The sequence below is a fragment of the Esox lucius genome, chromosome 19 (assembly GCF_011004845.1).
Source record: "Esox lucius isolate fEsoLuc1 chromosome 19, fEsoLuc1.pri, whole genome shotgun sequence".
NCBI lineage: Eukaryota > Metazoa > Chordata > Actinopteri > Esociformes > Esocidae > Esox > Esox lucius.
The window spans coordinates 10,751,739-10,779,165 of NC_047587.1; the positions used below are offsets into that span (position 1 = coordinate 10,751,739).

General features: G+C 44.0%; 1 protein-coding gene across 1 annotated transcript in view; it reads left to right on the plus strand.

Moving 5' to 3' along the window:
- Window positions 1–27,215, plus strand: part of LOC105026415 (copine-8) — a 35,121-nt gene extending 7,906 nt beyond the window's left edge. The window contains exons 3-20 of the mRNA XM_010897865.3: window positions 2,004–2,050; window positions 2,573–2,676; window positions 6,991–7,030; window positions 10,628–10,704; window positions 12,985–13,048; window positions 16,359–16,462; window positions 17,148–17,252; window positions 17,938–17,979; window positions 18,412–18,487; window positions 18,790–18,846; window positions 19,133–19,194; window positions 19,693–19,739; window positions 19,939–20,120; window positions 21,233–21,360; window positions 22,879–22,981; window positions 24,172–24,229; window positions 25,574–25,647; window positions 26,036–27,215. Coding sequence (XP_010896167.1) covers window positions 2,004–2,050; window positions 2,573–2,676; window positions 6,991–7,030; window positions 10,628–10,704; window positions 12,985–13,048; window positions 16,359–16,462; window positions 17,148–17,252; window positions 17,938–17,979; window positions 18,412–18,487; window positions 18,790–18,846; window positions 19,133–19,194; window positions 19,693–19,739; window positions 19,939–20,120; window positions 21,233–21,360; window positions 22,879–22,981; window positions 24,172–24,229; window positions 25,574–25,647; window positions 26,036–26,254 — 1,589 coding nt within the window. The 3' untranslated portion in view covers window positions 26,255–27,215. The remainder of the gene's footprint in view (window positions 1–2,003; window positions 2,051–2,572; window positions 2,677–6,990; window positions 7,031–10,627; window positions 10,705–12,984; window positions 13,049–16,358; window positions 16,463–17,147; window positions 17,253–17,937; window positions 17,980–18,411; window positions 18,488–18,789; window positions 18,847–19,132; window positions 19,195–19,692; window positions 19,740–19,938; window positions 20,121–21,232; window positions 21,361–22,878; window positions 22,982–24,171; window positions 24,230–25,573; window positions 25,648–26,035) is intronic.
- Window positions 27,216–27,427: the final 212 nt, after the last annotated feature.

The following is a 27,427-nucleotide window of genomic DNA, read 5'->3' on the forward strand; positions in this document are numbered from 1 at the left end:
TCACCATGCAAAGCCAATGAGGTGATCCAAGAGCCAAATGGTCCTTTGCTCTAGCATGTGGCACAGCTACAAATTCCATCTCTTAGTCATTCAGCAGATGTTCTTTTCCAGAGCCTCGTACAGGACAAATTAGGGTCAAGTGCCTTGCTTAAGGGCACCTCAACAGAATATTTACCTTGTTGACTTGAAGATTTGAACCAACAAATTTTTTTCATCACGGTTCACAATGTCAGAAGATATGAGTAAATACAATGTATCTGGCAATGGACAGCCTGGAACCTCACTGTCATTCAATTGAAATGCACTGTAGTTTCAGTCTTTCAACAGTTTTGCAACACTGAAATAGTGCTTCGATACTGAAATGGTGTGCATCTATGTGTTTTGATACTGAAATAGTGTCTGACTGTGGCTGGTCCAACAATGACTTTTCAATGGGTGCGCCTGTGTGAATTGTCTGCCGTTGTTGCTTTCACATTGAGTGCTATATGAAATTGTAGACAGTAACAAATTGCAGACAAGTCACACAGGTGCACCTCTTGAAAACGTATTAAGCTCAAGTAGATGTTTGGTTGGATGTGCAGTGGAATGCATAAATATTTATTTTTCGTTGTGTAAAGCCTGGTATGGTAATGGAATTAGTGTTAATCTTTTGATTAGCACTACAGATACAATATTGTAGGTTAAAATATTTTCATCATGTGAAACAAAAAAGGTAATTACACAAACTGAAATGTGCTGGAAATTATGTTTTCCAAGTCAATAATTTGGTAGGACCACCTTTGGCAGCAATCACAGCTGCATGTTTTTTGGGTTAATCTTTTTCCATTTGTTCTAGCAAGTTTTGCTGATTTATTCTTGGTGAAAGTGTTTACATTTATGGATAGGCACTGTATGTTAATAGCAACCTTTAAGTCTTGCCGTAGATTCTCAATTGGATTGAGGTCTGAGCTTAGAGTAAGCCACTCGAGGACCCTCAGTTTCTAGTTTACAAACCGCTCCACTGTGACCAGGGCTGCTTGCTTTTTTATTTTTTATTTTTTACGTTGTTTTGTTGTAAGGTTAACCTCCTCCACTGTCCAAGTTCTCAGTCTAAGGAGGTTTTCTTTGTAGCGTTGTTCCTTTACTTGGTTAATTTGATCTTAACCTCAGTCCTAATAAGCCCCCTGTCCCTGCCAGTGAAAAGCATCCCCTTAACATAATGCTGCCAACAACATGCTTTTTATGGTGTTCAGAAATGAGTTGGCAACCTTTTCCCAAATTCTTTAGAATAAAAAAAAAAGATTTCAGTGCGCTGTGATGAATGTTTGAAGATGAATGTTTAATATTTTTTATAACCCAACTCTGACTGGCGCCCTTTTGTATTAATGGTGTGGCTGTTTGGATGTGTTTTCTGCCATGCTCTGAGGCATTCCAGAAAGAGGTGGATTTAATCTGAGATCATGTGACACTTAGCTCATAGCCAAAGGGGTAAATAATTATGCAATCAAGATTTCTCCATTTTATTTAAAGTTAATTTGAAAAATAATAAATACTTTCTTCAACTAATTATTTAAATTATGTAACAATATGTAAGTCAGTGACAGAAAATCCCAATTAAATCAATTTCAAATCCAATTTTAGTTTACAAATTGTAATGCTTCAAAATGTACAAAATGTCCTTGGGGAGTGAATACTTGCAGTCCAGTGTAAATGTGACGTATCTGTAGAGCTGGTTCCCCTCAGCCCTGTAGCACACATCTGTGTTCTAAGGACCTCTGGGGGGGCAATGGTGTCCCCAGGGCATGGATTGGGAAAAACTGCCTTACCATTCTAGCATTTTCAAAAATGTTTGTTGTTGTTTTCTCTGAGAAATATCTAAATTGCTGCCTGCAAGGCAAAGTTACAGTGACATTTAATTAGAGGCTCGTGATGTCTTAGCCTAGGAGAGATGTTCTCTTATGTCATGTTTTAACTACCGTTTGAAACTCACTGTCATTTTTCTTTTCTTCCTGTCTTTTCCAAAGTATGTGTGCTGTACACTCAAGGAATCGCCAACAGGGAGTGGAGAGAGGTGAGTTGAGGTGAGGGAGGGAGAATGTCCAAGTGTCTCTCGTAAGTCTTTAGTATTAGCTTAGTAGCAAACCATTCTCCATTTCCCCTAAACTATTAACACCTGTTTTACTTATAAAAAGGCACTTCTCAACACATGTGGAGAGACATGTTTCCCCTTTTTGTTCTTTAATAGAAGTGACATCACTTGTTTTACTCCAGTATTTCTAAACAGAGTTGAATATAGACATTCAACAGTGGACAGGAGTGGTCGAACAGTCTAACCTGCCACCTGTGATACATATGTAGAGCTGAGCAATGGTTTGAGTCCAACTTCTGTTCAGCAGAAAAACTCTCCTCTGCCTTTCACCACTGATTTTGAGAACTTAAAAATGGCCAAAACATATCATATCTTTGACTAAAGTGTCAAAACATGGTTTAAACTGTAATGTTGATATCATGTTCTTGAATCCATAGTTCTGGTGAAATGTGGGTTTTTAAAATCTGTAAGCAGCTAATGTCCTTTTCACCCGTTCCACTGCAGTTTGGTCGGACAGAGGTGATAGACAACACACTGAATCCAGACTTTGTCCGTAAATTCGTCGTGGACTACTTCTTCGAAGAGAGGCAGAATCTCCGCTTTGACCTGTGAGTTAAAAGCACACTTAACGTATGTGGTTGTATGTTTGGTGGGAATGGTGTGGGGGGTTGGGGGGGCTCTGTGTGGGTTGAGTAAGGAATTAAATATTTAACAAGAGCAGGAAGAAAGATGTAAGATGTAAGTGCAGGAATAAAAGGTAAGGTTTTCCTAAGACTTTGGGATAACGTTTCTTTTTGAATTTCCCTTGTTAATGGGATGTTTGGGAGCGTATGGTCATTGGCCAGACATGAGTAAGGTTATTATTGAAATGTTGATCAGACATTTCAGATTTCATAATTGAATGTAAATCAGAGGGCGCTTTAACGTCAGAGCTCATAGTACGGTTTGGCATGACAGCAGTACTAATTATTCATCTGCAGACATCAGGTGATTACATATCAGCTGTGTGTTTAAAACCTCAACAGTAAATAGGTGCATGTCGCCCTGTACTCCGTGTGAAAAGGCCTGTCAGGAAGTTGCGCAAGGATGACTGAGTGTTGAAGTGTGAGAGACACTACCAAGAATGGGTGAGGTTGTGTGTTTGTGTGCTTGACATCAAGAGGGTGTGTGTTTAGTTGAAAGAGAGAAAGAGCATGGGGGTGTTTTCTGGTTAGTGAGACAGGAAGAGCTTGAGGATGTTTGTGTTTGGGTTAGTGAAACAGGTAAGGTGTGAGGTGTTTCAGTTAGTGAGACAGGAAGAGTGTGAGTTTTTTTGGTTAGTGAGACAGGAAGAGTGTGAGGGTTTGTTTGGGTTAGTGTGATAGGAAGAGCATGAGGGTGTGTGTATTTAGATTAGTGAGTCAGGGAGAAGGTGTGTGTGTGAGTTAGTGAGACAGGAAGAGTGTGAGTGTGTGTGTGTTTTGATTAGTGAGACAGGAAGAGCGTGAGGGTGTGTGTGTTTTGGTTAGTGAGACAGGAAGCATGAGGGTGTGTGTGTTTTGGTTAGTGAGACAGGAAGCATGAGGGTGTGTGTGTGTGAGTTAGTGAGACAAGAAGAGCAGGAGGGTGTGTGTGTTTGTTAGTGAGACAGGAAGAACGTGAGGGTGTGTGTGTTTAGATTAGTGAGACAGGTACAACGTGAGGGTATGTGTGTGTGGGTTAGTGAGACAGGAAGAGTGTGAGGGTGTGTGTGTTTGTTAGAGAGACAAGAAGAGGGTGTGTGTGTGAGTTAGTGAGACAGGAAGAGCATGAGGGTGTGTGTGTTTAGATTAGTGAGACAGGAAGAATGTGAGGGTTTGTGTGTTTAGATTAGTGAGACAGGAAGCACATGAGGGTGTGTTTGTTGGTTAGTAAGAGAGGAAGAGTCTGAGGGTGTGTGTATTTAGATTAGTGAGACAGGAAGAGCGTGAGGGTGTGTGTGTCGGATAGTGACACAAGAAGAGTGTGTGTGTTTAGAGAGACAGTAAGGGTGTGAGGGTGTGTGTGTTTAGATTAGTGAGACAGGAAGGGTGTGTGTGTGTGAGTTAGTGAGACAGGAAGGGTGCGTGTGTGTGTGTGTGTGAGAGTTAGTGAGGGAATGATGTAGTTTCGGAGACTCCCCAAAGGCTCTGTTGAGTGGGCGAGCATCAGGCTGTATTACAATCTACACTGATGGCTCTCCAACGGCTCTCAGCAAACAGCCCACTGCTGAGGCACTCTCTCTCTCACACAGACACACCGTAGGTCCCACACACAGCCAGGGATGGGCTGTTTAGAGAGACCCCTAAATGCCCAGTAAAAGGCAGCTGGCCCTGGGTACACATGAAGCAGCTGGGGTAAATTAGTGGTTGAGTACTGTAGCTCCTCAAGACTCAGTAGTACTCCTTTAAGGGCTTGTGGTGAAATCAGGTCAGCCAGGCAGAAGATTCCTCTGACCTGAGGCCTTTTACTGAAGCAATTCTTACTGTAGGTGATCTCACTGTACTCTCACTGTCTAAACCATCCACTACAGTGGCTCGTTACCCCCCTCAACCACTGGCCTACCATCACCTCACTCTGGAATGGTGTCTTCAGGACACCAAGCCTTGTCTGCTGAACTAATAAACTCAATTTAGCTGCTTTATAATGCACCTGCAGTGTGTATCTCACTAGACTTGTCTGTGTTAACATCTATGACATCTATCTACCTGTTATTAATCCAATATCTTCCTCTGTCGTGATTATTACAGTAATCTGTTGCTGTTATGTTGTTCAGAAAAACCTCAGGCAGTCGGCTTGTCTGAGGAAAGGGACAGCTTATTTACAGGTCCCTTTTTTAGCTAATTAAACCTGTGCACTGTTAAATATCGAACACTAGTGAGTGGTCACTCTTTAAAGCTACACTTCCTTCGGCAATTGAATGCCTTTGGCCAGGAAAAATTTGAATTGGTTCTCTACAGACTTACCCTTTAGTATTTTAATGATTTAAAAAAGAAAACTGTTGGACCCTGCCTGACCCTATCTGACCTTGGTCAGTGATGTCAAACAATACACACGCAGCACGAGGGGCATCCTCTCTGACCAACACTCTCAGGTGTGAGTGTTTGAGACAGAGCGCGTGTGTGCGTGTTTGCTTTTTTGAATCATGAATATGCATTTGACTGGCGAGTAGGACATTAGACACGCCTGTGCATTCTCCCACGGAGTCCTGGCAGGTGTGGTTGCGTAAGCGTTCCTCCCTGGTCTCATGGAATTGCATTGCCGTAACATGGAACTGAATTATCCTTCTTCTTTGAGCTGTGAGCTGGGTGTCTGTGTGTGAGCTTTTGGCATTTTGTTTGTCGTAAGAAACACACACACATTTCCACTGTACTGTCCTTCTGGGGATCCCAATTTCTTTTCCTACTGCAGCGATTGTAGACTTTGCTGTCACTTGGCCCAACAAGATGTTAGCAATCATACATATGTTTCTTAAAAACAAGATCTCCTGAACACAATGTAGTGAACGAGCAAGTTCGAATTTGATAGTAGAAATTCTAACTAATTCTAATTACAAGCGAACGCTGAAAAGTGCTCTACCAACCAACCCAACCCTGTGTAACTATAATAGATCTCTCTGGTAAACATTTACTGCTAAAGAATAGGCTTCATATTTTACTGTAGAATGCCAGGCACATATTTCAATAGTTACATTCTTACAACATAGCCAAAATAAGCAGTACATTCCCGCACTGCATTTTTAAAAAGAAGCAAGGCACAAATGAACAGAATTATCATATTTGCTACTTTGGTCCTGTTAAACTTGTCCAAATCCAATTAGTAAATACAGTCTTCAGTCCTGCATTTCAATGTGTTTCACCAGGCGAGAGAATCCCAATGTATCCAGCTACCGCTGAGTTTCAAATCTGTTCTGCGGTAGTCCGCTCCGGTACGAGCATGGATGGTTCAACATCACTGTGTTGAATCACACCAAACCATGATGACACACCATTGTGTAGTTTATTTGTCAAGTTAGCTTAATGGTTAATATTTAGTACCCGGTCTACCGCAGATTGTTTCAAAGAGCTACAGCAGAGCTGGAATGTCCTCAGAGTGGAGGAGAACTGTTGACACTGTGTGCGTCTATCACTATGTCTGCTGATAGGAACATGGCTGAAAGACATCCAGTGGTACCATTCGTCAAGGACAACTGCAGTTACATATGAAATTGGCTTTTACCAGTACAACATAGCGAAATGAGGGTGAAATGACGGCAGGTATTTTCAGGTAACAGGCTGTACCTCGGAATCCTTAATAAGGGTTACATGTTTCAAAAACACTAACTTGTTTTTTTTAATCACTCAGCACATTATGAGGCTATGATTTCTATCATTTTATTGTAGAAGTAAGGTAATCTATGCCCTTTATACCCAAATGTTTGAAAATCCCAATTATTGTAATTGCAAAATCTGGTAAAAATCACATTGTGATTCAGTATTTCTTGGAAATCGTGCAGCTGTAGGCTGAGGCTACCACATTCCCCAGCTTTACAAACATGATTGAGTTCTCATCGACCCAAACTACTTCAGAAACTAGGGCACTATGATGCTGTTTATCTTAGACCACTTTACCACGGCAAGGCCCATTATTGGCTTGAACATAATTTCATTGTCCTGGCAACAAAGGCATTAACCTGCACATTTTAGCAACTCATGCTAGTTGTTTCGTATTTACATTACAGCTCTCTTTGAAAGGTTTCAAAGAGACCTTACTTCATTCATAGTTATAGATTTCAGCGCGATTTCATCTCTAGTTTCATGAAGAATGTACATTCCTGCAATGTCAGTTTTTATAACAGTGACGTTCAAGACTTTCTGTAAAAGAGTATGATTATTTAACCCCAAAAAAGGGTTTTTGTGTAACTTCCTTTTTTTTTTTTTTTTTAGGTACGACCTCGACTCAAAAAGTGACAACCTGTCTAAACATGTGAGTTGCCTTTTTCCTCTCTTGTCTAATTCCATCTGTTCAGTAGTGCTCTCTTGAGTTAGATTCAGATCGTTTCTAGAACTTCCAGTCCCAAACCATACCACAGAGCAGATGCCAGCTGATCCCAGTGTCAAAAAGTATTTTATCTACTGTCCCTGGTAACGTGTTATCCATAATCATAAAACCACAGTATTTTATCTACCTGTTAACATGTTATACAGGACCCCATAAAACCAGAGTATACTTTGTACTTGTTTTTTGCTCTATTAGGGGCTCTTCCTTCCCCATGGTTATTGCAGTACTCTGATGTCATAAGTCCGTTCAGAAAATCCTCACATCCTCTGCATCTCAGTGCACAGGTCCAGGCTACCACTGCAGTTATGTGGTGACATTGACTTCCTCTACGAGCTCCTCCCTCCGTCTGTGTCTCCTCCAGCAGATTACTGTAGCTTCAGCTCCTCAGCCTCACTGCCAACCCCACCCCCCCCCCCACCCCCCCCACCCCCCCCCCCCCCGGCCCCCAGGCTAACACGGAGACTCACTCTCAGTATGATGGCTGAGGACGCTTGGATGCGCCCTGTCGCCATCACGGATGTGGGGGATTGAAGACGTGGCATGTAGTGTTAGCGTGTTTTCCTATTGTCTATCCGTGCCTCCATGTTCTCGTTAGCCGCGTGCCCCCACTAAAAGTAAGGTGAACTGGAAACGTGTGCATGTACAGTATCTCTCACGGCAGCGTCTGCCAAGTTGGAGACCAGAACCGGAAAGAGGCACATCACAGCAGATGTTTTTCTGGCCATGTGGTTTACAGGCTTCGAACTGACAGGGCTGGGGAGCGCTGACCCAGAAAACAATAATGTCTTGACTAGTCCTTAGCATTTTGTACGTGTAAGGTGATGTTAGATCATATTCCTCAGACCATATGTTCCCTTATGGATGAACATGTACATCATCCACTGGTGCCCAACTTGGATCCCTGAGGATCCCCATCAGCGCATCTTTGTGTTGTAGGCCCGGGCAAACACACCCAATTCAACTCTTATTGTTCGTAAGGGGTTTTGGGCTGTAGGCATACTTCTCAGATGTTCGCTGTGATCAGAAAGGGAAGGAAGGAAGCCAACCACCAGCCCTAACCTATCCCTCATAATACTGATAACGTAAGGCCAACTCAGTCCCAGGAGAGTTCTACGTACAGATAAAGATGAGTGGCAATTTTTGGCCTCCCTTCGCTTGTCTTTTTTTCTTTCTTACAGCTACAAGAAAAATTGCCTTTTTGTTCTTTTTTTTTTGCGAGGGCCCTAGCAGCTCCTGCAGACAAGGAGGGTACGAGTGATAGTCAGTGAGCTGCAGAATGGATCTTGGGAGCAGCTTTCTGCCCGCTGGACCAAATGCAGCTCATCTGTCAAGTGCATTTATTACAGAGCAGAGCGAGGCTGGGCCCGGTAGCAAAGTACAAGGATTCAGTCCTCTGAGTCTCAACGCACTTTTATTTCCTGGTCCCTGCCCAAAGGGCCAGAGTGTACAAAACCATGAACACATAACCCTACTACCTTTTCTCCTGTTGTGAGCCTGATGATGTTGAGTCTTGCTTAGGGACCCAAAAATCTATGGCCGATCCTGGTCAAACCCCTCAAATATTTTGCCTTTGTTTTGCTTTGTTTTTGAAAAGGCTGGCGATATGATAAGATGTCCAGGTCAGTTGCTATTACAATGAACTCATAGTAAGATAGAGTCAGTAAACATCTGAACGTTGCAAGCGTTGAAATGTTAAAAACGATTTAGTTTTCACACCTTCCTCTAAATCAAGACAAACTTCAAATATATCATACTGAGAAACGCTTATATTCAAGGTCTTGAAGCATCGAGTTTCCAACCCGGTTGAAGCCTGTACACACTCCTGGTGTATTAACAGGGAACTGTACAGTATACACCAATCAGCCATAACATTATGACCACCTGCCTAATATTGTGTAGGTCCCCCTTTTGCCACCAAAACAGCCCTGACCCATCGAGGCATGTACTCCACTAGACCTCTGAAGGGGTGCTGTGGTATCTGGAACCAAGACGTTAGCAGCAGATCCTTTAAGTCCTGTAAGTTGCGAGGTGGGGCCTCCATGGATCTGACTTGTTTGTCAAGCACATTCCACAGATGCTCGATGGGATTGAGATCTGGGGAATTTGGAGGCCAAATCAACACCAAAAAAACTTGTTGTTTTGTTCATCAAACCATTCCTGAATGATTTTTGCTTTGCGGCAGGGCGCATTATCTTGCTGAAAGAGGCCAATGCCATCAGGGAATACCATTGCCATGAAAGGGCGCACATGGTCAGCAACAATGCTTAGATAAGTGGTACATGTCAAAGTAATCCACATGAATGGCAGGACCCAGGGTTTCCCAGCAGAACATTGCCCAAAGCATCACACTGCCTCCACCGGCTTGCCTCCTTCCCATAATGCATCTTGGTGCCATGTGTTCTCCAGGAAAGTGACACACACGCACCCGGGCCATCCATCTGATGTAAAAGGAAACATGATTCATCAGACCAGGCCACTTTCTTCCATTGCTCCGTGGTCCAGTTCTGACGCTCACGTGCCCATTGTAGGTGCTTTCAGCAGTGGACAGGGGTCAGCATGGGCACCCTGACTGATCTGCAGCTACGCAGCCCCATATGCAACAAACTACGATGCACTGTGTGTTCTGACACCTTTCAATCAGTACCAGCATTAACTTATTCAGCAATTTGAGCTGCAGTAGCTCGTCTGTTGGATCGGACCACACTGGCCAGCTTTCACTCCTCACGTGCATCAATGAGCCTTGGCAACCCAATGACTCTATCACCAGTTCACCACTTTTCCTACCTTGGACCACTTTTGATAGGTACTGACCACTGCAGACTGGGAACACCCCACAAGGGCTGCAGTTTTAGACATGCTCTGACCCTGTCGTCCAGCCATCACAATTTGGCTTTTGGCCCATTTTTCCTGCTTCTAACACATCAACTTTGAGGACAGAATGTTCACTTGTTGCCTAATATATCCCACCCACTGACAGGTGCCATGATGACCAGATTATCAGTGTTATTCACTTCACCTGTCAGTGGTCATAATGTTGTGGCTGATCGGTGTATATAGAGTAGGCCTTAACATTAACTGTCATTGAGGATTCCTATCCTAAATGACCCTCCTGTATATATGTTCAGGTTATTATGTTTGTACACGGTGTGTCTGATTGCATTAACTTGACTTCAGTCTGTGCCGCCGTGTCTTCATCCAATAACGAGTCGAACAGTGAAGCCTGAGAAAAGCGCAGGAAATGGAAAGTGGAGAAAAGCACAGGAGATCTTGTGTTTTGGCCTGGTGGGGGCCAAGCCAGGCTCTTGAGACTTTAGGAGCTCACTGGGAAGCATAGTCGGTGTTACCTTTCCAACAGACCTCCTTCTATGGGTTTTCGGGTTTATTGCGTTCAGAAAATCGTACAGCAAATTAGAGTTCTCTGTTTTCTGATGCTACTTTTTCCGTTGCTCTCTTCTTTTTCTGTCGTCTGTCTTGGGCTTGTGCCTGTCTTTCTATTTGTGTGTGTGTGTGTGTGTGTTATAGGACTTCCTGGGCCAGGCGTTCTGTACCCTGGGGGAGGTGGTGGGCTCCATGGGAAGCCGCATGGAGAAGCCTCTCATGTAAGTAATACACACACACATTCCCCCCCACACATACACACAAACATACACACACATACACACGCACAAACACACACACACACAGCCCTTCACCCCGTTGTTGCTATTTCCATTCTATTTTCCTAATTGTGAAGAATCAAGCCCAAGGGACAACATGCAGTAAATTAGATGGTTTAAAAGTGTGTCTTAAAGGGCTGGTATTTCACTGATGTACTGTATACTCCACATTGGGGTCAATATCGTTGCAATGCCATTCCATTAAGATGCCATTCCATTCTACACATAGCACTACCTTGAGAGCTCTTTGCTGTGGCAAGGGTAAGAAAAGTACTATTCAACATGAAAAAAATGTTGTTTGTTGCTATTCAGTTATAATATGTGTTGGCAGTGAACAAGAGCATAAAAACAGTCACACAGAGGAAACATTTTCATGGGTCTTTTTCAGTGGGCTCCTCTTGCAGGATGTGTCAGTGTGTTAAAAGACGAAACAAAATGGGTGATTACAAATCCTCTATTGACTACTACCAAGTTAAAAATACACATACATCCATACAGGAAATGTTGTGTTAATCTGTGTATTATCAAGGTTTTTATGAAGGAGCCTGGAGTCAAAACTGCACATCACATTAATATTAATCTCCAACCACGGTACTTTTCCATTCACTGGGAAACTGGAATGGTGATTAGTGTTCATTTTAAAGCAGGAATCCAGCTGCTCTGGAACACAAGAGTCCGTAGGCCTGTGGAGAGCCTAGAGTACAGTAAAAAGGGGTGACGTTGCTATACTGTGGCCTGGGGTTTTTCTAAAGCAGTCCTTTTTTTGTGTTGAATCTAACCCATTGTTCCCCTGGTGGCCACCTACGGTATTGCCCCCCATTGATCAATGCTGTGTATGAAATAGTGTTTGGAGCCCCTCAGTCACCTCTACTAATGCTTTCACATGGGTTTGAATGGCGAAGAGGAAAAGTCTGAGTTCCAAATGGCACACTATTTCCTTTCTAGTGCACTCCGGTGAATAGAGACCCTACGTGAGGCACTGAGTCATGTTGATCATGTGGGAACCTTGAGGGGGCGACCCTAACCCCCCGTCGTGGTTTTTTTGTGTGCGTGCTTGTGTGTGTGTGTGTTTGTGTATGTGTGCGTGTGTGTGCTTGTGTGTGTGCTTGTGTGTTTGCGTGTGTGTGTATGTGCTTGTGTGTGTGCGTGTGTGTGTGTGTTTGTGTGTGCTTATGTGTTTGTGTGTGCTTGTGTGTGTGTGTGGCAAATTAAGTTTGTGTGAATCAGTGTGTTCCTACAGCTGAATGGGTCTGCGGAAGAATGACACACAAGGCGATGATGTAAGAATGTGCCTCTGTCGTCCAGTTGCGTAATCATCTCATGCTACACTCATTCCGTGCATGTGTGTGTGTGTGTGTGTGTGCGTGGGTGTGTGTGTGCATGAAATGCGAGGGCGCAAGAGTGCATGTGCGTTTGTGTGTGTGTTTGTGAGTGTGTGCGTGCGTGTAGCCACACCACAGTATCTAATGGTAACAGTGGCATGCCACCTTGAGTTCAGGGGCTGGAAGGGAGGTTTTACAGGTCGAGTGGAGCAGAGAATGAGCCCTACTGAGTCTAAAACACACTGCTACATGCAGACCGGGTATCTGAGACGACACAGCACAAACACGCATGGAGATGCACGTAGATCAATCACCCCGACGACAGCGATGACCTCCACGGACCAATCGCACGGCAGCGATTTGACTGTTAGACTCTGTGAAGAGGGCTGGGTGGTTTGGGTGCATCCAGCTGCCAGGTCTCATGCTGTTGTCTTGTCTCCGTTTCCTCGTCAGGAAACCAAGTTGTGCGCTCACTGCTCACCCGGTCATTTCATTTCAGTGAGTGCTTTTTCTCTGTGCCTCCGAGACCCCCTTAAGTCTCAGACGCCCGCCCTATTTGGTTCTCACTTGAATTTAACCATTGATTTTTCCCCGCGTGCATGTTATTGCATAATTCTGGCTACATTACGCAAATCTACTCAGTCAAATTGAAACAATGTTGCTCTCTCCCTTTCAGGTTTAAACCATGCCTTGGGGTTGTGGCATTCATTTGTCTATTTTTAGGATTTGGTCAAGTTATTTTTGAGTGTTGGAGTTCTGTACAAACAGCTAGGCTTTGTCTATGTCGGGGAAGGTATTGACCATGCGTGCATAATGTGCTGAATGGATGAAGGGAGCTAGAAACAACATGTACATTTGCAGCAACATAGACATTTACTTACAAATTGTTGTGTTGTAACAGTGGGATTCCAGGGAGAAAGTGTGGAACCATCATTGTGAGAGCAGAGGAGTTGAGCAATTGCAGGGTGAGTGTTTTTTTTTGTAGGGGGGGGGGTTGTTTAACTCACCTACATTATGCAGCTGTTGTCTGTTTTCCCCCTTTAATGGACAGTTATTGTCAAAATATAAATGCTTTCGTTTTTTCTAAATACACAACATCAAAGAGGAAATAGAGGTTGTGTACCCGGGAACACAACATTGACTTGCTTGTTTTCTTACAAATAGTGTCATGTGCACGTATAATTGTTCAATCATTTCCTAGGAATTCTTATGGACCAAATGAAATAGAAGTCTTCCCATTGGTAAATGGCATACTTTTCCCCAAGTTCTTAAATGGTAAACCTTTTGTCCCATTTAATTTGTGAATTTTCTAACCTTAACAACTTTCTGTTTCCCTGGGGTATAAATAGACGGTGACACGCACTTAAGTCCCATATTCATCTATCAACATGGGTAAGGTTAGAAAATTCACAAATGAAATGGGACAAAAGGTTATCTCATTTATGTATTTGTCTATGTAAAAGCTAGCTATCCATTTCCACTATTAGGTAAATAATTACAAACTTGAAATCAACTGAAACTGTGATAAACCTACCCAAGTGTATTATATTCCCCCATGCACCAAAAGAAGGATGGTTTGAGTGTTTAAAAAATGATATAGGATTATAAATTATAAAAGGATCATTGAGGATGGAAGGTATCTAGCAGAAGATGGTTGTATATTGGGATCTCCGAAACTAAAATTAGACATCACCTCCATGCTAATTAGCTGGATGTCTTTTCAAGACGAAAGCCTCTAGTCTCATCCAGACATACAGTTGAGCTCAAAGGTTTGCGTACCATTTGTAAAGAAAACATGAGTGAGCAGGCAAAACAAATTGTATTTTATGTCTTATTGGATTCACATTCAACTGTAGGTCATAACAGAATGGCACAATCATAAAACAAAACATGGCAACAAAGAAAATAATATACTGACCCCTGTTCAAAAGTCTGCATACCCTTAGTTCTTAATACTATATATTGCCCCCTTTAGCTTCAATGACAGTGTGCAGTCTTTTGTAATATTTCTCTATGAGGCCCCGAATTCTTGCAGGTGGTAAACACTCACCTAAAGGATTATTGGGAACACCTGTTGAATTTCTCATTAATGCAATTATCTAATCAACCAATCACATGGCAGTTGCTTCAATGCATTTAGGGGTGTGGTCCTGTTCAAGACAATCTCCTGAACTCCAAACTGAATGTCAGAATGGGAAAGAAAGGTGATTTAAGCAATTTTGAGCGTGGCATGGTTGTTGGTGCCAGACGGGCCGGTCTGAGGATTTCACAATCTGCTCAGTAACTGGGATTTTCACGCACAACCATTTCTAGGGTTTACAAAGAATGGTGTGAAAAGGGAAAAACATCCAGTGTGCGGCAGTCCTGTGGGCGAAAATGCCTTGTTGATGCTAGAGGTCAGAGGAGAATGGGCCGACTGATTCAAGCTGATAGAAGACCAACTTTAACTGAAATAACCACTTGTTACAACCGAGGTATGCAGCAAAGCATTTGTGAAGCCACAACACGCACAACCTTGAGGCGGATGGGCTACAACAGCAGAAGACCACTACAAATAGGAAAAAGAGGCTACAATTTGCACGAGCTCACCAAAATTGGACAGTTGAAGACTGGAAGAATGTTGCCTGGTCTGATGAGTCTGGATTTCTGTTGAGACATTCAGATGGTAGAGTCAGAATTTGGCGGAAACAGAATGAGAACATGGATCCATCATGCCTTATTACCACTGTGCAGGCTGCTGGTGGTGGTGTAATGGTGTGGGGGATGTTTTCTTGGCACACTTTAGGCCCCTTAGTGCCAATTGGGCATTGTTTAAATGCCACGGCCTACCTGAGCATTGTTTCTGACCATGTCCATCCCTTTATGACCACCATGTACCCATCCTCTGATGGCTACTTCCAGCAGGATAATGCACCATGTCACAAAGTTTGAATCATTTCAAATTGGATTCTTGAACATGACAATGAGTTCACTGTACTGAAATGGCCCCCACAGTCACAAGATCTCAACCCAATAGAGCATCTTTGGGATGTGGTGGAACGGGAGCTTCGTGCCCTGGATGTGCATCCCACAAATCTCCATCAACTGCAAGATGCTATCCTATCAATATGGGCCAACATTTCTAAAGAAGAACATTTCAACCTTGTTGAATCAATGCCACGTAGAATTAAGGCAGTTCTGAAGGCGAAAGGGGGCCAAACACAGTATTAGTATGGTGTTCCTAATAATCCTTTAGGTGAGTGTAGCTGCCCATTCATCTTGGAAAAATGCCTCCAGGTCATGCAAAGTATTTGGTCATCTTGCATGAACCGCACGTTTAGGTCTCCCCAGAGTGGCTGGATGATATTAAGGTCAGGAGACTGTGATGGCCACACCAGGAACCTTCACCTTTTTCTGCTGTAACCACTGGAGGGTCAACCTGGCCTTGTCAGAAATAGTTTCTTTTTGCAACAAACACCGGAGGTCCATTTGGAGCTGTGGTCCAATGGCAATACACCCAGCGGCATCCACATGCGCCCATGTCCCCCCTTCACCCATGTCCCCCCTCCACGTCCCCCTTCACGTCCATGTCCCGTCTTCAGCTGTCAATTACAGCTGTGAAACAGACAATTAAAAATTAAGAAAATGCTCGTGCAAAAACACTCCCCTCATTCAAGTATGGTGGTTGGATATGTGATATTGTGGGGCTGGTTTGGTTTCAAAGACCCTGGGAACCTTGCTAAGATATATGGCACCATGGACTGGAATATGAGGAGATTTAGACATTTCTGTCAGAAGGGTCGTCGTTTGATCCTGCAGAGCAATGATCCAGAGTGTGCCTCCACATGCACACAACAATGGCTGACTGACCACAGAATCAAGCTTTTAAAATGTCAACTGTCCTCTAACCTAAAGCCCATGGAGAACCTGTTGGGTGACCTGCAGAGAGTCCACAAGGGAGAAATCTGAGGGTTCTAGAGGGATGCTGCGTGGATGAATGGTCTCAGATCCCTGAAGGGAGTGTGCTAAGTACTAAATGCAGGGGTGCTTATAATCGTGATAACAAAATGTTCTTGATTAAAAACGATTTTTTTTGTTTGACCTCTTTGACCTCAATTACAGTTTGATTTTCTGCAATATATTAAGTGTAAGTTCAAGTTGATAAACAGCACTGACAGTTTCTCATAGCATATTCTGCTCATCTTTACGAAGGTCACCAATAATTCTGGAGAGCATTCTTTCTCAGTGTGTGATGTTGACCGTCTGTTCCCCTAACCTGGAACTTGCTCATCCTAGGAGTCAGTGATGCTACAGTTCTGTGGGAACAAGTTGGACAAGAAAGACTTTTTTGGGAAATCTGATCCTTTTCTGGTCTTCTATCGAAGTAACGAGGACGGATCGTAAGTTATCGTGACCCCTTACAAAATTAAACCAGAAATTGTTACAAACCGTTATTCATATCATGTTTGTTTTAAAATAGACCAAGAGACTGTTCAATACCACATCAGCCGAGCACATAGTGGAAGATAGGTCCTGACACTGAGGGTAACTGGACACGCTCCAAATAGCAATTATTTACTGTATGACTACGGTGTGCAGGACTGTCCTTAAGACTCAATGTATGCACTCTATACATCCCTGCCAAACACACACAGAGACTGTAGTTGGAGCTGGACTGCACGTGTAGGACAGGACGGGAGGCAATATGAAAGAGGCAAATAAATGGTGGTTTAGAAGGATTTAAGAGCTCTTATGCCAGCCAGTGCTTTTCTGCAGGCTTACTCCCATGCCTTGCACTTGACTCACTTGGCTTTTCTGCAGCTGGGTATTATTTAGTGATGCAGTTCAGCTGGCTCGCTTTGGGAGCTCAACTGGCTCGCTTTTGGGAGCTTATTTGGCTAGTTTTGGGGTACCACAACAACATGCTGGCCCTGACCACAGGCTCACGCTGCTTCATGTATGAGCAGGATTTTGCTGTTGCTATTTTTCTTTAAAGACTTCCTAAACACAAATAAGAAGAGTTGGGAAGCCATCAAGTCTGTGCTGTATTGAAAGGGCCCTAACAGCCATTTTGCTTTTTGCTAGGTTCACCATCTGCCATAAGACAGAGGTAGTGAAGAATACCCTGGACCCCGTGTGGCAGGCCTTCAAGATTCCTGTCAAGGCCCTGTGCAATGGAGACTATGACCGGTAACTGATACAAAATATGCATGTGCATAACTAACGGATGCAAAGACGCAGCCCTTGGAAAAGAGAATGGTGGAGTCACTTTATAATGCGCGGTATGACTTCCTCCCTTTACAGTAGACCACTGTATACTTCAGTTAAAGTGGTTTGACATGAGAAGCAAAATAGAGGCATATAAATCAAATCAATGCTATAATAAATGCAATCTTCACTATGTGAGAAACCAGAGCTCGCTAGTCCACTTGGGTGTGACGTCTGTCTACATCACTTAGCAGCGGAAAGCACTTAAGAAGGCACACAACACATGAATAACCGTACATCAGTATTCTTGTCTACTTTTTGGTTTACCCCCCATTTCTAGACCCTCTTGAGCATTCAGGTACACTGTAGCCGCTATTGCAATTATTCATTTGGCGACCCATGACTCCTGCAGTCTTTAGCACACTGAATTCCAACTGCAGACCTTTCTGAGAGCCGACCTTCCTACTGCCAAAACGTCCTCTTACACAGATGAGTGCCTCTCTTAAACTGCACAGTTTCTCAATCAGACACTAATTGTTTTCTCTAATGGAGTTTTTTTCTCTCGCTGTCTTTTCTCTGCTCCATTCCTCTCCCTGTTTTCTCTCTCCTCTCTTTCTCCTTTTCTATCTGTCCGTCTCTTTCACCCTGTCCCATCTTTATCCTTTAGGAACATAAAGGTGGAGGTGTACGATTGGGACAGAGATGGAGGGTTTGTATTGTCTCGGACACAAAACACACAAATGCAAGCAAACACTTGAATTAACCGTGTCAGTAGAGTCTGCGCTCAGGAATGTCCACTGCTGTATGTTTTCATGCACTAATTCATTAGTTATGGTTAGTTATTGTTAGATCATTATTATTAAATCTACTATTTAATTAGTTATTGTTAAATAATTCTTATTTCATGTGCAGTCTAGTTGCAGTTATATATAGATAATTGCAAACCTTGCCTTTTCTTTTCCAAATGTGAGTTTGTCAGCATAAAAAAAGTGCCAGTGTCGCTTCAAAGGTAGTTTTAAAAGTAACTATTAAACCAGTGGATCTGTTCCTAAAGAGTGGACCCATCTTGAAAGAAACCCCAGCAGTTGTGTGTGTTTGTGATGTGTGTGTGTATGTGTGACGTATGTGTTTGTTTCTCCAGCCATGACTTCATTGGGCAGTTCAGCACTAGCTACAGGGAGATGTCAAGATGCCAGTCACAGTTTCACAGCTATGAGGTGAGACCTTGTAGCAGGTTGTAGAACAGACACACTAACACACACACCAACGCTGACACACACACACGCTAGCACACACATGCTTACACACACAGACACGCTATCACACATACACTAGCACAGACACGCTAACACACACATGCCCACACACACACACAGACACACTAACACACACACTAACACACACACAAACGCTAATACATGTCCCCACATGGTTAAGAAAAAAAACACATTCAAATTGCGCCACAAGGATAAAATATTAAAAAGAAAAAATATATATATATCTCCTCTGGTCTCTGCAGGTGGTGAATCCTAAGAAGAAAGTCAAGAAGAAGAAAAAATACCTCAACTCAGGAACAGTAAGTAAAATACATCTTACATCAATATGCACTTGTTTTGTCCTGTTTAGCCCAGAATAGTCACTGTTTAAATAGTAGCCTGGACCATGTTCTATAGCCTTGTATTCAACTGTAGCTGTGTTATGTTAAAATAGTGCTTACATTTCTGATAATATTGTAGTTCCACTGAAAACCCAATGTGTTTTAAAGGGATAGTTCACTTTTATAAAGTTTTAGGCTTATTATAGAGTCGACAATAAGCTAAAACTTCAAAAAGTATCCCTTTAACCTCCAAACGTGTTACCAGGTAACCCTTCTTTCCTGCTTGGTGGACATGGAGCTCACCTTCCTGGACTACATCAAAGGAGGGTATGTTGCAGTGTCCTACTGTTTAATACACAACAACAGTGAGATGTATCCCACTGTCACTTCTAAACATACATCTGTCATTTCCAATGCTTGCCCCTAGATAAGCTTTACTTGTAATTGGTATTATCATTTAATTTTGTAGTGTGCGGTATTGGTTGTCCCGTCAAATTTGCTGTCTCTTTCCAAGCAGCAACAATGAAGCACATAGTGGATTATTGTTATGCTAATTTGACTGAAGCAATATCCACAGTTACCTCTGTCTAGCACGAGGCTCACTCACTTCACTAATGTGTTAATGGTAGGCAGAAACAAATGCAGTGCTGCGTGTATTACCAATTAAGCCCAACGGCCTGTATTCATGTTGCTGGGAACAATAGCTACGCGTAAGTTGTAACTGCCATGAGTTAAGTTGTTTTTGAATCACAGTGTGATCTAATCTTTTAATGATTGGTATTTTGATATCTTCCTTGTTTGAATTATAATTTTTTTATCTTGTAGGACTCAGATTAATTTCACGGTGGCAATTGATTTCACAGCATCAAATGGTAAGTAGCTTAGAGCTCATCAGCTCTTGAGAAACCTTCTTGAGATCAACTTTGTACCGACAACTCTCTAGTTATTAGGCCTTTTACAAATGTCAGTTTTACGAAGCTAATTCCCACCTTCTTGTTTTCCAGTGTAGCACCTGGACGGTAGGTCCAGCCGCACAAACTTGTCGTGTTGTGTTTTTTTGCTGTTTTCCAGGCAACCCATCCCAGCCCACCTCTCTCCACTACATGAGTCCGTACCAGCTGAATGCCTACGCCATGGCCCTCAGAGCTGTGGGGGAGATCATCCAGGACTACGACAGTGACAAGATGTTCCCGGCGCTGGGCTTTGGCGCCAAGCTGCCACCCGACGGACGCGTCTCACACGAGTTTGCGCTGGTGAGGAGACGACCCTCTCCGTCCGTCCTGACATCTCAGCTTGTTACTTGCCCCTCTCCTGGCCGTCCCTGTTCTGAGACACGGGAATCTGCAGGCGGGAGAATTCAGCCAACAGGCTCGTTGTAATGGTTGGCATCCTAAACCGTTCCAGACATTCCAATGAGCCCATCGGGCCAATTTAAAGTATGCAGAGTGATGTTATGGAAGGGCCGTCTCACAGCAGGTGGCCCAAATGATAAGCTCGTGTCAAACATAGTGCACAATACATGGAATAGGATGCCATCCACAGTCCTTTAAGTCTCTCGCCGGGTGTGGTACCCATTAAGCCCCGAGCTGCAGCGGCCATTCCAGCTGCTCAGTTGGGTAGCCTTATCCTCAGAGGGGCCCAGCCTGAGACAATGACACACCACGTATGCATTTTTCCAAGCATCAAGCCTGAGTCAGGCTTTTAACAAGGGGAGAGGGATTAAGCATGCAGACAGACAGACAGACTGAGGGACTGGTGGGATGCAGGGGGAGGGAGGAGAGGTGGAAACGGAAGGAGGGAGGTGGGTGATGGAAGAGGAGACTGGAGCAGGGGGAGGTGGAAGAAGAGATGGTTGTAGGGAGAGGGATGTGGGAGAGGAGCCAGGAGAAGGGGGAGGTGGGAGAGGAGCCGGGACTGGGAGGGGAGGTGGAGTTGGGAGGAGAGGGGGTTGGGAAGATTGCCTTGAAGACTTCTGTAAACAAAATTGACTGTCTCTATTTGCAAAGCAAAGAGAAGTTGTCACGTCCTCCATGTTGCTCACCAGAGGACAAGCAGCTAATCAAGATGGCTCCCCTTCACTTTACTTGGGAGTGGTTCATAATATAGCTACATTACATACTCTACTGTGCATTGTACATAATGGAAATTAAGGTTAATCTTGCTATAATGGCGTGCTCCCGAAATGTTGATACTGCAGAGTTTAAAAAAGTTTACAGTAAAGTGTAATTTTCTGGCATGTTTTTCTCACAGAAGATAAAATATTTACTTACATCATCCTCTGTTCAAACGTTAAATTGAACAGAATGAGGAAATTGAGCTTGACGTTCTGTGTTTCCACGTTGTTTTCCTCTGTGCGTGTGGGCAGAACGGGAACCCCCAGAACCCGTACTGTAGTGGGATAGAAGGAGTAATGGAGGCCTATTACCAGAGCCTCAAGTCTGTTCGTCTTTATGGACCCACACACTTCTCCCCTGTCATCAACCATGTGGCCAGGTAGGTCTCAAACAAACACACACACACACACACTGACACACACACCAATACAAAGTCATCATGCTCATAACACACAAGCAAGCACATGAACACACACATGCACGGTTTGGTTCCATTCAACTAAGCGGCTCCTGCTGACGTAAAATAACCTGCGCTGGTTAATAGGACCTCATTTGGTTCCATTTAACTACGTGGCTCCTGTAGATTTGTTCTGTAGATTTCCAGTGCCCTGTGACCCCCTTGGGAAAGCCCAGATTAAAACAAATGTTCTAATGGCTCCGCAGTTTCCCTAGAATCAATGCTAACCACTGCGGTCACACAGCGTAACATGGAAGAAAACACAGTTCCCACTCGGTTACGCAACATAATGTGGAAGAAAACGCTGTTCCCACCTGGTCACGCAGCATAATAACATGGAAGAAAACACTGTTCCCACCCAGTCACGCAGTGTAACATGGAAGAAAATGCTGTTCCCACCCAGTCACACAGCGTAACATGGAAGAAAACACAGTTCCCACTCGGTTACGCAACATAATGTGGAAGGTAAACGCTGTTCCCACCTGGTCACGCAGCATAATAACATGGAAGAAAACGCTGTTTCCACCCAGTCATGCAATGTAACATGAAAGAAAACGCTGTTCTTACCCGGTCATGCAGTGTAACATGGAAGAAAATGCTGTTCCCACCCGGTCACACAGCGTAACATGGAAGAAAACGCTGTTCCCACCAGGTCACACAGTGTAACATGGAAGAAAACGCTGTTCTTACCCGGTCATTCAGTGTAACATGTAAGAAAATGCTGTTCCCACCCAGTCATGCAGTGTAACATGGAAGAAAATGCTGTTCCCACCCGGTCACACAGTGTAACATAGAAGCGGCAGCCTAAATGTCACAACTCGACAGCGTCAGACAAACAGATTGAGAAGGGTTGCTAGTCATTAAAATCCAAATGTGTGCAGTATTGACCAGTGGCCTGGCACTGGGGGAGGTGTGGCCTCGTTCACCGGTCATTAGTGGTCATTGGTTGAGAGGAGAGCCTGACTCTCTGGTGTACTTGGTGCTCTCTGCCCGGTGATCTACAAACTCACACACACACCCAAGATGGACTGTAACAAGCTTTCTCTTCCATCTAAGGCCCCTAAATCTATTTGTTGTGTGTTCAGACCACCCACGTGGCCTAAGAATAGCATTGCCATTCATAGCTTGTTTATTCTCAGTATGACCAAAACACACTGGCGGGGGTACCATTTTCACACAAATAACCTGTTGTCAAAGGAAACAGATGTTTCCAACACGTGTAGTTGTGTAAATTATATTGTGTGTGTGTTTGTGTGTGTGTGTGTGTGTGTGTTGCCTGCGAGGGCCCAATACTCGATGACATCAAATTGGTTATTCTAGTTACCTGGGCTTCAATCATTAGCCAAAACAATCAAATAGTGCGCCACTTAATAAATGGTCATAAAATGTCATACAGTTTGTTTATTTCATTTTCTTTGTCTTTTTATCAACCCCTCCCAGATATGCACAGTCAGTAAAAGACGGATCCCAGTACTTCATTCTCCTCATCATCTCGGATGGAGTTATCACAGACATGGCCCAGACCAAGGAGTCCATCGTAAATGTATGGAAGTATTGCAGTTCTACTCATTTATGCCCCTGGACCAGACCGTTACGGGACTCTTGGACTTGCATTGGGTTTTAAACAGGTCCTGTGTAAACATGGGACCTGGCAGGTCCAGACTACCATATTTGGGGCCCTGGGGCACCAACATCCTCCATTTCTACTTTACTGGCCATTGCCTGGAGAGACTAAAATGCAATCCTATTTTCTCCTGAAGCTAATCGATGTGTTGCAGTTATCTAGTGAATTTCCTACAATTCTACAACTTTTGCCGAAAGTAAAAGTTGTTGTTTTTTAGATGTTTCATCTTCTAATGCTCTAGTGTTCTTTACCTTTTGGGAAAACATTTAGGAGTTATGAACACAATTCCCCAAGAATTATGGGTACTGTTATAATTTTTCATCCCGGCCCCGTATCATGAGGCTTTTATTGACGTAGCAGGTTGGACCCGATGTTGGCAGTGTAACTTCATGTTACTGTCGGTCTTCTTGGCAGGTAATGCTGTTTTGGTAAGACTTCTGTAATACAGACACAGAATGGCTCCTGTGTGTCACGATGTGATTGTGCAGTGAAATATGACGACAGAAAGTACCAAGAAACTCCAGGAACAGAGGTTGCTCATACATTTGCCAATTTAATGCCCACCTATAATGGCAATACAAAAAGTGATGAAACTCGGGGGCTCTATCATCTTCATCTAGCCTTTGGCAAGTGGCAAGCCGTTCAACTGAGATTTGATAAACAAAATTGCAATGCAATAGGCAACTGCTGGGGCGGAGAGGATGGAAATAAGGTTCATTTATAAGCTGTCAGGCTGGCTGGGGTTTAGACACAAGTCGTACATGCATGAAATTAGATAGGTGCTAATTCAAAACTGAGTCCTTATAAAAGCTTGGCAAATTGTGAGGACCAAACTAAGAGCAGAATTGGAAAACAATGTTCACTTTAGTACAAGCAATTCCAAAAACAATTCTCTAAGGAGACAGGCTATTAATGCATTTACATTATCGTCATTGATTTTGTGTGTTTCTCTGCAGGGTGTTTTAGGAAAATCTGGTTGTTGATGTTGAAAAGGAACATGTTTTCTCAGGCTTGGTTTGTCCTATGACATTTTTCTGTCTCCCTCTCTCATGTTCTTTATGCTCTCTCTCTCTTTCCCTCACTCTCTCTCTCTCTCTCTGTCTCCAAAGGCGGCTACTCTGCCCATGTCAATTATAATTGTCGGGGTTGGATCAGCGGAATTCAATGGTAAGGCAGGAATGATGAAGTGTGTGTGTGTGTGTTGGTTTGTTTTCATGTGTATCCTCTAATACCTTCCCTACTTTAAATCCATTAGCGCCCCTGACCCATTTCTCCCCACCTTCCTCCTCTCAGTTCTTCTCTCCTTGGCTTTTCCCTCCCGCCCTGTCTTGTCTCTCTCACATCCCATCCTCCCTATCTCTCTCGCCAGGCTATTCCTCTGTCCTTTTCATTTTTGTCTTACACTTTTCATCCTCCGTCTCCCCGGTTTCTTCCCCCACATCGCTAATCTCTCCAAATGTTGACGCTCTTTGTTGACATTGTTCTACAGTAATCTGACATGACTTCCATTCACCTCTGCAGGAACAGGCCGGCTCCTCGCCTCCTGTCTCTTAACACAGCAGAGATGTTTGTGATTCATGAAAACACCACGGCACACTAATAAACACATCCATTCCTTATGCACAATTAGCCTCTAAAGTCAGCAGCCCTTAAAGATCATTACGCTTCTGAAGTCAATGTGCAGGCTACCATGACGTCCTCACTGTGACTCTCTACTTGGCCGCTTCCCCTCACACGTCTCCCAGCACATACAGTACTCACCATGCACTTGGCCGCTTCCCCTCACACGTCTCCCAGCACATACAGTACTCACCATGCACTTGGCCGCTTCCCCTCACACGTCTCCCAGCACATACAGTACTCACCATGCACTTTGCCGCTTCCCCTCACACGTCTCCCAGCACATACAGTACTCACCATGCACTTTGCCGCTTCCCCTCACACGTCTCCCAGCACATACAGTACTCACCATGCACTTTGCCGCTTCCCCTCACACGTCTCCCAGCACATACAGGACTCACCATGCACTTGGCCGCTTCCCCTCACACGTCTCCCACCACATACAGTACTCACCATGCACTTGCCCAGCAGGCTCCAAAGTTAACATACAAGAAAGGAGTGCACTGTGCCACGCACACATCTTGTGTATGGGAAGCGGCGTCATCTGGTCTCTTCGTTGTAATGGTGTGTGTGTGTGTGTGTGTGTGTAACCAACGATGCGTCATGCTCCGTGGCGCTGATGTAGACACGTCGATGTGGGTTTGCTCTGACATGGTATGGCGGATGGTCTGTCTCTCAATTCAGTTTAGTAGGTGCTTTATTGTCATGAATGGATGGTTGCCGCTGTTGTCAAAGCAAACATGTTTAGGCAGCCATAATAATACACTATATTAAAAAACAACGCACCTGAATGTTGAACACAACAAAGAAAACAAATGATCGACTAATCAGAGATTTACAGGGCCAATGCCTCTCATGTTCTTGTCTGTTGTCTCTGTCCCTGCTTTTCAGAAATGATCGAGCTTGATGGCGATGAAGAGAGGGTCTCATCTCAGGGGAGGTTTGCTGAGAGAGATATTGTTCAGGTATTTAATCGAAATATATTAAAGCAGAGTTTAGATGAGAATATTCTGTCTAGAACCTAAAGTCGTTCTTCAACCAAGCATTATTTTCAGCCGTCATCATCAATAAACATTTGTGTATGTCCCCATAGGAGAACCCTTTAAATAACTGCTTTTGGTTCCATTTACACAATGTCCATATGGTACCACAAGTCTTTGTTTAGGAGAGTACATTTGAATGGCCTTCTCGCTCACTGAATATCCATCTCTCCTCTATTCCCTCTCTTCCCTGTCTTCCTGTTCTACTCCCATTCACCTCATCTGTTCCTCTACACCTCCCATCTATCCGCTGTTCTCCTCAAAAAAAAATGACTCCTGTCTGCCTCCGCTGCTCCCTGTCTACCTCCATCAGTTTGTTCCGTTCCGTGACTACGTTGACCGCAGGGGTAACCACATCCTAAGCATGGCCCGACTGGCGAAGGAGGTTCTGGCTGAGATTCCTGACCAGTTCCTCTCCTACATGAGGACCAGGGGCATCAAACCAGGCCCATGCCCTCCCGCCTACACCCCCACTCCCACCTCTACCCCTGCCGTGCACCCCCTCCTAACTCGACGGGTCAGTCGAATCTGAAGGTCCCCAACCCCCGCGGCCGCCGCCCCTCGGGCCTCTTCCTCTCTCGCGTTTTCTTCCTCGCTGGAATTCGATGAGGGGCCGATAGAAGAAACGAATGGTTGTTTTCACTCTCGTGTTGCACTTTTGTGACCTCTGGGATTCCATCATGGCGGTTTGGGTTCCATCATGGGTTTCAGTGGGGAGGAAAGCAAAGCATTTTGCTTCCAGTTGAAGTGACCTCAGGAATGACTTTTCCTGTGAGGTCAGATGTGAAAGGCTAAAAATTATTTTCACTGGTCTGACCCAGCAAATAAGTGAGTGACTAAACAGGAGCGGCACATAACCTGTGGAGGGCCATTCCAAAGGATTTTGCTATATATTTTTGTGTCCTACTCTTCGTCTTAACAGTTTTCTTTCGCCACTGGTCTCTTTCTAAATGTTTACAAAAGCTACGGTGAACAGGACAATTTGTACTTGTGGGTATATTTGTATTTGTCTTTGTCATTCAGCTGCTCTTAAGCTCTCTACCACCAGAGGTGGTAGCGAAGTTGATGATGATGATGATGATGAAAATGGTGGTCGTGGTGGCGGCATCGATAGTGATGGTGGTGCAGGAGAAGCTGCTTATTGTATTGATGAGTGTTGTACAGAATTCAGAGGTGTGATGTGTTTAATATCCTGAGCATGTTCTAGTCCCAGTACCGTAGCGTGCATGCAGTGCAGGTCCAGCAGTCAGGGCCTTCTTGTCGTGGCTTCCCGGCTTTACACCTTTCAGACGTCACCACCTATAATCTACCCACTCTGACTGACGCTCTGCTGTCCGCCTGCCTTCACTCAAAGAAGACTCCCTTCTTCAGAGTTTGCTCTTATCGAATATAGCAGGGATTGAACCAGCCTTACACTCCCCCCTCTCTCTCTGTGTCTCTCTCTCTGTGTCTCTGTGTCTCTCTCTGTGTCTCTGTCTCTCTGTGTCTCTGTGTCTCTGTCTCTCACTCTCTGTGTTTCTGTCTCTCTGTCTCTCTCTCTCTGTGTCTCTGTGTCTCTGTCTCTCTATGTCTCTCTCTGTGTCTCTCTCTCTCTCTGTGTTTCTGTCTCTCTATCCCTCTCTTTCTCTCTCTCTCTCTGTGTTTCTGTCTCTCTCTTTCTCTCTCTCTCTGTGTTTCTGTCTCTCTCTCTTTCTCTCTCTCTCTG